We start from the raw sequence: 14,287 nt of genomic DNA on the forward strand, positions 1-14,287 counted from the left end.
ATGCTACCTCCTGGGCTTGAAGTCCGAAACCTTCCCGCCAAATAAAACATAACTCTCAACTTTTAGGTTGTGAATATTTGTTTAAGTCAACAGATTATTTCTTAGCTTTTCCAGAGAAGGGGGAGGCCTGGACGCACCGTAATGAACACTTGCCGTGTTCCTGTTACAGAGAACGCTCGAGTAGCGGTTACTGTCCACAGCATAATGGCATCTCCTCTGCCTTTCCCTCCCAAAAGAGGGGTGTGGCGTCTAAATCCATCACTGGGGGATGGGGGCAAATTTTGGTGGGGAGGCGCTGTGCCGCGTGGCTTGCAGGATCTTAGTTCCTTGACCAGGGATTGAACCTGGGCCCGGGGCAGTGAAAGCGAGGAGTCCTAACCACTGGACCGCCAGGGAATTCCCCCGAAGTTTTTATAACGTTTGATTTTTATTTGTGCTTGCCATTTATCGAAGTGGAATGTGGAGTTGCTGTTGCCTGATGAAGGAGAGGACAGGAGCACCCGTATCGTCAGGAGTCGTAAGAAATTTATTGGACAAAAGGGAAGGCAGCTCCCTCTTCCCCACCAGTGGGTGTCCACAGGCCTCATGGTGCAGAAATGATGAAAGGCAGGGGCAGTGGTCGTAGAGGATGCTTTTCTAAGTGACTTGTAAACGGACCACGTGACTGTGCTGGAGTGAAGCATGGTCACCCGGGAACCCTACTATTAGGCCTACAGGGTGAAATAGGAATAGCTTTATGGTCCCAGCGAAGGTTCTCAAATGCTGAGGTCAATCAACCCACAACTCACTGCCCCCGGCCCAGGGAGGAGAAAGGGCCGCGGTTCTGTCCTCTGCAGATGGACAGGCAGCTGAGACCGCTGCGTCAGGGGTGAACTTCTCCTGGGACAGGGGGAGGCCTGAAGCTGCGTCATCTCGTCATCAGGTGTCCTTAGTCTCATGTGGACCCCCTGCATCCCTCATGGGTAGATCTGGTGATGAAACAAAGTGGCAGTGAAACAGGCCACGGCCTAGTCAGCATCCCCCAGTCCCATCCTGGACAGGCTTTGTGGCCCAGCCTGTCTGCCCTCGTGACCTTCATACTTTCTGAACCTCTTCTAAAAGGAGACACAAGACGCATTTTGGTCTGAAGGACGTATGTCTCAAAAAAACCTTCTTTTATTCAAACAACAGTTACAAGTACTTCACTTGGCTTCCGGGTCCCCTGTGCCCACGCTCCAGCCCAGAGTCAGCGGATGCAGCACTTGGCTTTGCCACTGTAACAGGTGCCTTCGATCCTGTTGAAGAGCGGGCAGGGGGAGAAGTTGCAGGTCCCCCCTTTCTTGACACATATGTAGTGGTCGGACCTCTGGCCGAGAGCCGTAAGCAGGTTAACACCTACGAGAAGGGAAAGAAAGCACTTCAGACTCCTGGCTTGCAGCCACGGGGACTTCAGAACACTCGGTGAAAGCAGAACAGACAACCCTTTGCAAAGCACGTCGCAGGGGTCTCCCTTCCAAGAGCTTTGCACTCAGTTGATCTGTGAGTCTGTTCATGAAATAAGGCATCTAAAGAGACTCCTCCGTCCGAGGTCTGTGCCCGCTGTGGCCAAACAAAAGCCAGGGATGAACAGCAGGGTTCTGAGTGGGCTTTCCCCTGCCCAGGGAGCTTTGGCATACAGGGAATTCACGTTAGTCCCCAAATAGGTATTCGACCACTTTGTATTGTTGCCATCCTTTGTTTCAGAAATGCAGAAGCATCTTTCTAATTCCAGGAGCATTCCTGAACTTTCCTTTTACTCCTGTGCTATTTAGTTACATCATTCCCTCCAGCTTGAATCCCTGCCCACCCCCCACCCCCCCATCACCGTGTCTGCTGCAATCTATGAGCCTTTAATGTCAGGTTAAAATTACAGCTACTCTATAAAGCTTTCATCATTTCCCCAGTTGGAATTTATTTTGTCTTCCTCCCCGTCACAGAATCTCATAATTTGAAGACCTCTAGACTCGTCTTCCACTGTATCCAGCAGAAAAAGCTGCCCTCTGATACCCCTGGCAAGCGGCTATCTAGCCATTGTTTTGTGTCTCTGTGTTGCCAGGTGTTATGGCCTGAAACCCCGCCCCCAATGTCCCCGCCCCCCCCAATTCATAGTTGAAGCCCTAAGCTCCCGAGGACCTCAGAATGTGACTGTATTTGGAGATGGGGCCTTTAAAGAGCTGATGGCGGTTAAATGAGGTATATGGGTGATCGCTAATCAATAGTGTCCTTATAAGAGGAGGAAATTTGGACACACAACGGGACATGAGTGATGTGTGAGCACAAAGAGGAAAGGCCATGTGAGGACAGAAGATGGCCCTCTGTCAGCCGAGGAGAAACCAAACCAACACCTTGATCTTGAACTTCCACCATCCAGAGCTATGAGGAATGAGCATCTGTTGTTTAAGCCGCCCACACTAGAGCAGGCCTAGGTGACTAATGCAGCGGGCCATTGTCACCTTGGGAGACAAGCTTCTAATCTCTGCCTGCTGGACACTTGGTTTTCATACTGATGGAAATTGTCCTCTCTGTAACTTCCAGCTACTGCTGCTTTTCCTGCTTTATACAGACAAGTCTAATCACTCTTTCAGAAGGCTGTCCCATTTTCAGTCCTTCTGCTGCCTTAAAAGTCTTTTTCTCATTTTTCTCAGTGTCTAGTTTCCAGACACTTCACAATCCTGTTCATTCTCCTCTGGATGTGTTCAGTTCATGGATAGACTTCCTTAAGTTTGAGGCCCGGAATAAACACAAAATACCTTAGATGTGTCCCATCTACCAAGAGCAAAAGAGGCTTCATCTCATTTTGTTCACTACAGAGCTGTGCTGTGCCATGTGCTGGCCACCAGCTACGTGTGGTGATTTATATTTTAATTAATCGAAACTACATCACCCACATTGCAAGTGCTTGATGGCCACGTGTGGCTAGTGGTTACTGCACTGGACCATGCAGTGGTAGAATATTTCCATCATCACAGAACATCTCATTGGACTGTGTTGCCATGGATATGGAAGGGCATTGAGAGACATGCTGGTCCCACCGTCCCAGGGAAGCGTCTTAGGCCAAGGCCACTCAGTTGCTCACACAAAACACAGTCTCCTGATCTCCAGCCTGTATTCTTTCTATCCATTGTATTGATTCCTGCCGATGCTGTTCAAGATTGTTCCAGGTTTTAAAAGCCTCACCACAATATCGACGTCCAGTAAGGTCATAGTCAACTAGACTCTCTAAATCTCCAGTTCCAGCTTTTGTTGCTCTTCCTTGGAAGATGTCAGAGCTGGAAAGATACTCAGTCCAACCCCTGCTGCGGGATTGAATCCTTCTTTCAGTATGTCCTCCAAGTGATAGTTATTAGGAAGATGGATGAAGCTAATAAATGTGAAAGCCCTTTGAAATCAGAAGGTCCACACTTTCTTTTTCTTGTTGTTGTTGGTATGTGTGTGTGTATTTATACCAACATTCAAATATATGTATATTTAATGTTATATTTACCCTTCCTTTTGTTGGGTAAACAGAGGAGACCCAAATACAACTAACTGTGGCTTTTTACAGCCCAGATGGACCTCAGAGCTCAACTACTTCAACCTCTCTGTGATTCTCTCCCTAGATGAAGAAGCTGAGGTCTGGCGATGCCCACCAGGGCATGCAGTTGGCCACAGGCAGAGCCAGGACCAGAGGCAAATCCCATGACCCCCACCAGTTCTCACCCCACCTCTCTGCCAGGTAATTACGGTGTCCCCACACTCAGCGGGAACTCATTTCTGGCATTATCTTTGAGGATCTAGTACATTATAGGACCCAAAAGAAATAGCAACATATTTAATGTCAGGGTACTTTGGGTACATTCCTTGTTTTAGAATGAATTTGTGTGATTTTTAGCAAAGCACTCAAACTTTCTGAGCCCCAGCTTCTCAAATTTAAAATTGAGGAGACTAGATTATGTGATCTCATCCATTTCTAAGATTCTGAAGCTGGTCATCTTTCCTTTGGTGGGGAACTAACACGTTTATGGTTGCATTTAATCCTCCAAGGAATGTGTCACTTTTTCCTAACTTACAGACAGGGAAACGGAGGCCCAGGGAGATTAAATGTTCCCATAATCTATTCAGCCAATGATTATATTATCTTAATAGATGCAGAAAGATATTGGAAAAAAATCAACATTGATTCATGATTTAAAAAAAAAAGCTCCTAGCAAATAAGAAACTGGAGGAAACTTCCCTAATCTGATAAAGAGTACCTACAGAAGCCTACAACATACAGTACACTTAATGGTCAAGTATTGAAAACATTCCATGAGATTGGCAGTCAGACCAACATAACTGCTATTGTCATTACCATTCCACATTGTACTTGAAGTACTGGCCAGGGGGATAAGATAAAAGAAAAAAAAAAAGGTACAAGGGTTGGAAAGGAAGAAATAAAATTGTCTCTATTTGCAGACATTATGACTATATGTAGGCAATCCAAAAGGAATGAACAAGCAAATTTAGAAAATTTGCTGAGATCAACATACAAAAAAGAAAAAAGAAAAAATGAATTTTACTTCTGTATATTAGCAACCAACAGAAAAAAGGAAATAAAATTAAAACACCATATAGAAGAACATAAAATATGCCTAGTTATAAATCTAAGAAATTATGTGCAATACCTGTATCTGTAAAGAATACAGTATTTTTTTGAATTTAAAGAGGCCCTAAATTAGTAGAAATACTATGTTTAAGCATTGGAGGATTAATTATTTTTAAAATGTTAATTTTCCCCAAATTAAACTGCAGATTTAATGCAATACCATAAAATCCCAAGAGATTCTTTCAGTGAAACTTGATGAGCTGATTCTAAAATGTATATGGAAATTCCAAGGACCAAGAATAGCCAAGATACTCATAGAAAAGAAGGCAGGAGAATTTGTTTTACTGGATTTTGAGACTAATTACAGAGCCACTGTAATTAGACAGTGTGGTGAGGATACAAGGGCAGACAAATACATAAGTAGGACAGCAGAAAGAGATACATGCATATATGGAGAGTTGAAGTAGAACAACAGTGGCTCCGCAGAGCAGTGGAGAAAAATGGTCTCCTCAGTGGTTGGTTCTGGGACAACTGGATATTCAACTGGAAAAAAAAACCCTTTACCCTTAGTTCGGACCATACATGCACACTAAAAACCACTGCCAGATGGTTATAAGCCTAAATGTAAAAGGAAAAACAGTAAGCCCCCAGAAAACAGCACTGAACACTTTCTTCGTGCCTTTGGGGTAAAAAAAAGATTTCTTAAGGTACAAAAGCACTAACCCTAAAGGAAAAGATATGACACATTTAACCACATTAAAATAATGTGGAAAACCTCTGCTTAAGGAAAGTTTCCATTAAGAGAGTGAAAAATTAAGGCAAAAGGTAGGAGAAGATATTTCTAATACTTACAACCAACAAAGAGCTTCTATGCAGAATATATAAAGAACTACTACAAATCATTAAGAAAAGACAGATAATCTGATAGAAAATATGGGCAGAAGACAAATAGGTACTTCACAAAATATATCCAAGTGGCCAGTAATTATACACAAAAGTACTCAACTTCTTATTTACCAGGGAAATGCAAATTAAATCGCCAATGCTATGCCACTTCCCTCACCAGATGCCCAAAATTTCAAAATGATTGACATTATCAAGTGTTGACATAGATATGGAAGAACAGGCACTTTCATTCATTGGTTGTAGGAGTGTAAATTGATACATACGCTTTTGGAGAACAGTTTGGCATTATTCATTAAAATTCAGTAGTACAAGCATATGCTATGACCCAGCAATGCCACCACCTCTTGACACGTAGTCAGTTGAGACGTATGCACAAAACAAGCTATATTATTCAGCATGAATGTTAACATGGTAAAACTATAAGAAATATGGGAAGTTACGACCATAAAAGTCAAGTGATGATCGCTTTTGGGGGAAGGAGGGATTTGTGACTGAGAAACCCGGAAGAGAGCCTCTTAGGTGCTGGCCAAGTTCTAGTTCTGGGCTCACATTGTGGTTCCAGGAGTGCTTGTTTTATAATAATGCATCAAATTATACATTCGAGTTTTATGTACTTTTCTGGATACATGTTATACTTTACAATTAAAAATTAAAACAATAAGAGTTGCTTTTGAAAAGGTCTTCTGTGTATTCCTAGCACTGTGGGCCTCCTGTGCTATGTGCTGTGTACACCCTCTCCCATCACTGCCTTGGTCCGTTTCCGTCCACTCCCCAGGCATGCAAGCTCCTCGGATAACTCACAGCCCCACTCTTCTCCTCCCCTTTCCCAGGAATGATAGTACGTCTCTAGACTTGCGCTTATTCCTATCTTGGTCCTTATTCAGCTGGTCTGAGAAATACAATCCACCATATCATGTGGCTGCCTCTGGAGTGCCATGAACCAGAGGAACATGGAGAAGAGGGAACGTGCTTATAGGTAAGAAGGAAGGGTGAGATGGGGTGAAGGGAGCAGGCCCGTTAGGAAAGCAGGCTTGTACCCGCTTCTGTGCTTGCAGCGACACGAGAGACTCTCAACCACTACACAGTTATTAGGCCACTTATAGCTTGACTGTTAATGATCCCACCCAAGTGCAACTACAGCACCAACTGGTTTTTTTTTTTTTTTGCGGTACGCAGGCCTCTCACTGTTGTGGCCTCTCCCATTGCAGAGCACAGGCTCCGGACGCACAGGCTCAGCAGCCATGGCTCATGGGCCCAGCTGCTCCGCGGCATGTGGGATCTTCCCGGACCGGGGCACGAACCCGTGTCCCCTGCATCGGCAGGTGGACTGTCAACCACTGCGCCACCAGGGAAGCCTAACACCAACTGTTTTTTAAGTCAACTGTAATAATAGATGTTGGCTGAAGGAAGGGCTACTGTGATTAAGTAGCAGGAAATTAACTAGAAAATAAGTACCAGTGGGTCAGTCCCAGAAGACAATGAGAGGAAGAATGCTCATGGCCGTGAACACGGGAGAGGCTCGACTGTTGCAGAGTCATCGGGAAATCAGTCTGCCTGAGGGGCATGGGCAGCTGTCAGTGCTGCCCAGATGGGACACAGCCTGTGCAGGTCAGATGGTGGAGGCTCAAGGAGAAGGGCAGGTGGAAAAGTCTATAGAGAAGAAGATACATTGGAAACATGCGGGGATCTTTGGACTTTATATCAAAGAGCCTTTCAGAGAGACAGGAGGCGGGGAGCTCTGAGACTGGGAGTGTGGTCCTCAGGCCACGGGCAGTGGACCCTGCTCCCCGGCACTCTCTCCTGAAGTTGGATTGACAGTATACAGTTGGAGGTGCAAGTGAAGTTTTGGAACAATGTCAGAAGGGAAAATTGGGGAGCTTTTGACTAAAATATAAGCTTCTTGTACTAAAAGACCACCAGGCTAAAGCGGAGTGAAGTGCCGAAATGACAAGGGTTTTGGAGAAGAAGAGGCCTGAGCTCCACCCCTGCCGGGACCCCTACCCCCTGCCCTGGAGGACTGCACTGCATACACAGCAGAAAAGCACAGGCATGGAGAAAGTCAGGAGCCAGAACAGGGTTGACGGGCCCCATGGATCTGAGATGTGCGAGGAGCAGACACAGACACAGGTCTGCAGGAGCTGAAGAGTGCAATCCAGATTTGCCAGCGCTGGCCATGGAGTCCCACACCTGTGGCGACGCATATAGGGACTTGTCCGTGGGAAGCGACGTGAGACTGGTCGTCTCGGAATGTGGGCCTGGGCAAGTCAGCTGGGCTCTTTTCCAAGTCAGGACAGGGTGGCTGGTGGGCAGTGTGCCAGGGGAAGGGCTGCCCACGAGTGAGTGGGTTCCGTCCCACTGGGGACATGAAACTAGAGGCTGCTTGTCCACTTAGGAGAGGTGCTAGTGGTTCAGGCGGTCAGTGGAGGCCAGAGAGGGTCGGACTTCACCTCTGTGGATCTTTTCAAGCTATCTGCGGAAGACATCAAATATATACAAGCCACTCCTGCAAAGCGTAACAGCACTCCAAACCAAATGAAAACTCGGGGGCCCTCTTCAACAGACGGGTCACCCATGACGTCCCTGTTCCTAGAAACGCTTGCTGGCCACTGATAAGCAGCAGAGCCTCCTATTAAGGTCACGAAAGCTTTAAGTCACTTCCATCTAGATTATCCTTAGGATAAATCGATTTGCTGGTGACATATCCAGAGGTCTTTGAGAAGTGTGGGAAAAGAATATAGGAGTTTGAGTCAGAGCTGAATTCGAGTCCTTGGTATTTGCAGGCTGAGTATTTGAAAAGTCAGCCTCTCTGAGATTCTCTGCAAAACCATCTCTAACGTGGGGATGAGTCCTCCCTGGGCTTTCCTGGTGGTGCCGTGGTTGAGCGTCCGCCTGCCAATGCAGGGGACACGGGTTCGTGCCCCGGTCCGGGAAGATCCCACATGCCGCGGAGCGGCTGGGCCCGTGAGCCATGGCCGCTGAGGCTGCATGTCCGGAGCCTGTGCTCCACAACGGGAGAGGCCACGACAGTGAGAGGCCCGCGTACCGCCAAAAAAAAAAAAAAAAGAGTCGTCCCTGCATGCCGGATGCAGATGCTGGGGACACTTAGTGAGATGTTTTCGGAGTTGCTCGTGGCACTATGCAGTGCCATAGCCGGTGCCGTGTGACCGGCATTTCTGAGGATGACTGTTTCCCCCGCATTGCTAGTCGGGTGCCTCTGTCAGGTATGCTTCGTAGGAATCAGGGGCTTGTGTCTGAGGCCCCCGGGAGCGTGTTTTTCCGGACGGGATCCGAGGCCATAGCAGGCACATTCCTGGTGCTGTTGCCAGAGTTCTGAGAGGTGGAAGGAATTTGGGCCAGCAGGTCAGGGTGAGGCTTAGAGTGAGATACTCAGGTGTGAGCAAGGCCAGGTGGAGATCCAGGGTCACAGGACGCTGGGCTGGGACTTGTTTTGCCTCATCCGTCACTTTAAAGGTGAGGAAACAGAGGCGCAGACTCCCGGGAATGCACGTGGTATCCATGTCCGGAGGGAAAGGAAAGACGGGGACTGAGGATTGGGCCGTGACTCTATCAGCGGCATTAAGTTTGGTTAACTTGCTGATCACCCGGCAAAAGCGCAGCTGTGGGCCCTGTTTACAGGAAGAACGTCCTCGCTGTCCCCTTGTATCTACTTTCCTCTCCTCTGATCAACCTCCACGTGGCAGCAAACCAGTCTCTTATTTATTTGTTTGTTTGTTTGTTTGTTTGTTTTTGGCTGCGTTGGGTCTTCGTTGCTACGTGCGGGCTTTCTCTAGTTGCGGCGAGCGGGGGATACTCTTCATTGCGGTGCGCGGGCTTCTCGTTGCGGTGGCTTCGCTTGTTGCAGAGCACGGGCTCTAGGTGCACGGGCTCAGTAGCTGTGGCTCGTGGGCTCTGGAACGCAGGCTCAGTAGCTGTGGCTCGTAGGCTCTGGAGCGCAGGCTCAGTAGTTGTGGCTCGTGGGCTCTGGAGCGCAGGCTCAGTAGTTGTGGCTTGTGGGCTCTGGAACGCAGGCTCAGTAGCTGTGGCTCGTAGGCTCTGGAGCGCAGGCTCAGTAGCTGTGGCTCGTGGGCTCTGGAACGCAGGCTCAGTAGCTGTGGCTCGTGGGCTCTGGAGCGCAGGCTCAGTAGCTGTGGCTCGTGGGCTCTGGAGCGCAGGCTCAGTAGCTGTGGCTCGTGGGCTCTGGAGCGCAGGCTCAGTAGTTGTGGCTCGTGGGCTCTGGAGCGCAGGCTCAGTAGTTGTGGCGCACGGGCTTAGTTGCTCCTTGGCATGTGGGATCTTCCCGGACCAGAGCTCAAACCTGTATCCCCTACGTTGGCAGGCGCATTCTTCACCACTGCGCGCCCAGGGAAGCCCAGCACACCGGTCTCTTAATGAAGCCGTTTCTGGTTCCGTCGCTGCGGGTTCACAACCCCCTGGGGCTCACTCGCACCCAGACGCGTGTCCTGCGGCCTCAGGCCTCACTGGATCTGCCCCCGCGGCGCCGTCCTGGCTCCTCTCTGCTCCCTGGCACGCTCTGTGCCGTGAGCGGCCTGCAGTGTTGGAGCTGAGGGCCTGTGAGTCCCTGCTCTCCTACCAGTCATGTGACTTCATTATTGTTAGTTACCCAGAAAATGGGGATAACGATGCTTCCTCCCCCACGGGGGCACTGGGAGGACTAAACTAAAAGCGAGAGCTATGGTTTTTTATTTCTCTTCATCTCTAGGCTTTCACACCAGCTATCCTTTCCGTCTGGTTTGTCCTTGACTTCTCTCCTTTCCCTGGTTTAGTTAATTCAGGGCTTCAAATCCAGCTGCCCACTGCAGCCAGGTGGGTAACACAAATCTGTGAAGTGGGCTGAGGTGAGGCCTTAGGGACCGGTGGGGTCTGCAGTGACATGGGGAGGGAGTCCTATCTGGAGGCACAGCCGCTGTTTAGTTGCAGCTCACTGTTGCCGTGTAGGAATGTTGCCACATCTTTTGTGTTTTTAAGAGAAGATACACACTGCTGTATTTAAACTGGATAACCAACAAGGACCTACTCTGTAGTACAGGGAACTCTGCTCAATATTATGTAACAACCTAAATGGGAAAAGAATTTGAGCAAGAATAGATACATGTAGATGTATAACTGAATCACCTTGCTGTACACCTGAAACTAACACAACATTGTTAATCAACTATATTCCAATATAAAATAAAAACTTTTAAAACTTTTTTAAATTTTAAAAAAGAGAAGATAAAAATCTGATTTTCTTTCTTTTTTTTTTTATGGTGGCATATCCTGACTTTTAAATGTTGGGAGGAAATGAAAAGAAATATTTTTTGAAAATATCATGAACACCAAGATGACCTCCAATTTTCCATCCCTTAGCTTCCTCAAGACCAGCCCAGCTCTCACTGTCATGCGTTCCCCTAGCATCCTGCACTTCACAGCATTTCACAACACGGTTGCCCTTAGTTAAGTAATTATGTAATCGGTTTTCTTGTCCCGCTCTGTTTCTGGAATGTGTAGAGATGAGACCCAGGGCTGTGTTTCCTGGCGCATCCCCTGTTCCTGGGCAACACCTGCCCACAGCAGCTCTTAGCCAAACACTCCTTGAATCAGTGAGGGAACAGTGTCAACCTGTCTTGATTTCTCAACACCTCGGCTGGGGTCGAGGGACCTGGGGGACCTGGGTCGCCTTGTCATTATGACATCATTCTGCATTCACAGAAAGACCATTTGAATAAGATACAAGTGGGCAACCCGTTTTTTGGGTTTTTTTTTCTGACAGAGATGAAAACTGCCAAAGAGAACGTCAAGTCTTAGGATCTCCTGCAGTGACCACAGAACACCGGTTCCCCCGGGTCACGTGGGCCTCGATTTCCCTACCTGTGAAATGACCAGGTCTAAGGGCTCTTCCAGAAAAGGAGTGAACTGACCCAGGCGGGGGCTCAGGGTTGCTGAGCAGCCCCCGCTCCCTCCCTGCAGTAACCCAGCAACTGTGCCTCCATCGGGGCGGCCCACGGGCAGGGTGGGTACGGCGGGGGCAGCTGCAGCCACTGTGACAACCCCTGCGCAGCAGTGAGGACGCAGTGACCAGAACCATAACCGGTGCCTGAGGGTAAAGCTGAGGGGAGGTGAAAGCTGCCTGCGCTGGGGCCCGGGGGACACAGGCTGGGGGCACCTGTGTGTTCCAACGCGGAAGACACTTGGGGCTCTTCCTCCCCACCCAGATAACAACACCCAGACGGCACGACATCCCCCAGAAAACACTTGTGTTGAGTTTGCCCTGGCCTGTGGCCGCCTTTTAAGATGCAAACGTCTTGGGACAGTAGAGGCGCCACAGAGGTGGTGCTTGCCCTGCAAGGACCTCGGCCGCTCGCGGCCTCCCAGCTCCAGCTGGGAGGTGGAGGGTGGGTGCTGCTCTTGCCCTTCTAGAAGATGAGCTGGGGTCAGCAACTGGTCCTGAGGGTCCCGGTCCCCATCCTGGAATCCATTCGCTGACAATTCTGTCCAGACAGGGCCTGCCTGTCATCAGAGGACAGCATCTTAGCTGACCCCACATGCACTAAGTACTGCACGATGTTAGCTGATATTTCATGAGTGATTAGTAAGTTTAGCTGCTCCTGCATATACCCTTGGAAACACTTTCATTTTCTATACTCTGCATGCGATGCTCATCATCATATTTACATGTCATAGACTGAAAAGAACTCTTCACGTTAACAGAGTGACTTCCAAACATTCTGAGTGTGACATGAGCTGCAGTAAGAGATTTTGCACGGCTACTCAGTACGAACACACGTGCAACGAGATGAGTGTGATAAAACAGCAGAGGCGCTGACTGCGTGGCATGCACTGGTATTTTCTATTCCTTTGAGAAAACAAGGTTGCAACTCACTAAATTAATTTCTCCACCTCTCTTATGCATTCCAACTGGAAACCTTAAAACTCTGCATTGGAATACCTCTGAACCCAGTTGTCCGAGGGGCACACTGAGGCAACCCTGGAGCAAATTAGGCATGTCTGCACACTAAAGTGATGGCCTGGAGAAAAGCACAAGTGGGTCTTTCAGAGAATTCCAGAGCTCTAACACTTTTAGAGCCACCTGCCACAGCGCACTCAATTTGCAGATGTGGAAACTAAAACCCAGAATGTGTGTCTTGCTCAAGATCACTTAGTGAGTGAGCGACGGGGCTGGGATAAAATGTATCCCCGATTCTGCCAGAAGAGTCTCACCTTCTCTTACGTCAGGGGCACTGCTGCCTTGACCCAGGGGAGCTGGGCCTGACACAGAGCTCCCCTGCTTTTCACTGGGGAATGGCCCACCCTGGAGGATGTGGACGTATTTCTCAAGGAAGGTGGATCTCTGACTGCCTGCACGCAGGTGAGTCAGGGATTCCAGCTGAGCTGGTCTTGTGGGCGGGGCGGGAGGCATCTGCTTGCAGCAGGGCACCTGGGAGAAACCACCCCGGGACCTGGAGACAGATGGGGTGGCAGCCTGCACCTCTCGGCTGGCTCGGACCCTGACCTCTCAGGATGAGGAGCCATTCTGCAGATGGAATAGGTGACCCCCCTTCCCCATAGGATACTTTCAGGATGCCCGAGACAAAGACAGGGCTGGGAGGGGCTGGGAGCTGCCTGGCACTGGCCTCACATCCCTGCCAAGTGCAGAGGGAAGGGAGCCCTAAGGGACAGACAGAGAGACGGGAGTCTGGCCCTCCTGCAGCTCAGCTGCCCTCAGGCACCTGGGAGAATCAGCCTGGGGATGATCCAGGCAGGCGCGCTTGCCCCTAGCGGCCGGGATGGCCCAGACCCTGCCCCCAGCAGGCCGCTCAGCCTCGAGGATGCCTTCCTGCTGCTCTGTCCTGGGGACACACAAGCCGCTGTCCTTAGACTCAGCCCCAGGGCGGGCGCTGCTGCAGGTTCCCAGCTCACCTGTGGCCATCTGCGAAAAGAGGAGGCTGAGAGTCAGCAGCAGTAGATAGAGGACCCTCATGGTGGTGGCAGGTGGCCTGGGTCCCCGGGGAAGGCAGAGGCTCCTTGGAGGCTGAGCTCTCAGAGGCTTCCAGCGGCTGCAGTGTCACTGTATTTATAGCGCTGGAGGATTGCACAATCGCACAGACCGACCTGAAGGGTGGTGTCGCAATCCCCAGAGTGAAATTCTAAGAAATAACCCTTCACGGCAAGCCCTGAGTCAGCCGGGAGTCACGTGGACATACTTTTCTCTGTCTGGCTGCAGCTGGACCCAGCTCTCGCCTGCAGGCGTGGAGGCAGTCCTCCGGTTCTGTTCTGAGTCTCAGCTGGGCAGTTCAGCTGGCGTTCCCAGAGCAGGGGCTCCTGCTAGAACCCCTCTCGCTGGGATGGCTCGGGGAGCCCCGAGAGGCGGCCCCGGGGAGGCACTGGGCCTGGTGGCTTCCCGGCTGCCATCCGGTGTCAGGCCCTTTAGCTGATGAGACCCCAGACTTCACCCTCTTCCCTTACAAAAGCCGAGCCCGTTCTTTTAACCTTTAGGGATGGAACTCTCATCAGGCCCAAGGTTGACTAATACTAGCCTTTTGAGCTTCTGGATCTTTTTAAATTAAGATATCTCTGAAATCCTTTTTAATCTATGGGCCTCTTTTATCACTGAAATTTATTCTTTTTATCAAGACAATTGTTTTAGAGCAGTTTTAAGTGCACAGCAAAATTGAGGGGATGGTACAGAGAGGTCCCATATACCCCCAGCCCTGCCCATGCACAGACTCCCCCGCTATCTACAGCCCTCACCAGATGGTACGTGTGTTACAGTAATGAACCTCCACTGACACGTCATTGTCA

At 49.5% G+C, this 14,287-nt stretch overlaps 1 protein-coding gene across 1 annotated transcript; it reads right to left on the minus strand.

Annotated features, from left to right (window-relative positions):
- Positions 1-1,157: 1,157 nt before the first annotated feature.
- DEFB1 (defensin beta 1) lies at positions 1,158-13,466 on the minus strand. The gene is made up of 2 exons (XM_060086220.1): positions 13,406-13,466; positions 1,158-1,374 (listed from the first exon to the last, which is right to left on the minus strand). Exons 1-2 carry the CDS (start codon positions 13,464-13,466, stop codon positions 1,226-1,228), a joined length of 210 nt encoding a protein of 69 aa, XP_059942203.1. The 3' UTR covers positions 1,158-1,225.
- Between the last annotated feature and the right edge of the window lie 821 nt (positions 13,467-14,287).

The sequence above is a fragment of the Mesoplodon densirostris genome, chromosome 20 (assembly GCF_025265405.1).
Source record: "Mesoplodon densirostris isolate mMesDen1 chromosome 20, mMesDen1 primary haplotype, whole genome shotgun sequence".
NCBI lineage: Eukaryota > Metazoa > Chordata > Mammalia > Artiodactyla > Ziphiidae > Mesoplodon > Mesoplodon densirostris.

Bases quoted from the DNA above. Each gene is read 5' to 3' on its own strand.
- DEFB1 (XM_060086220.1), bottom strand. From the start codon at position 13,466: ATGAGGGTCCTCTATCTACTGCTGCTGACTCTCAGCCTCCTCTTTTCG. The intron at 1,375-13,405 runs GTGAGCTGGGAA...CCCTTCTCGTAG, and splicing joins CTTTTCGCAGATGGCCACAG to GTGTTAACCTGCTTACGGCT.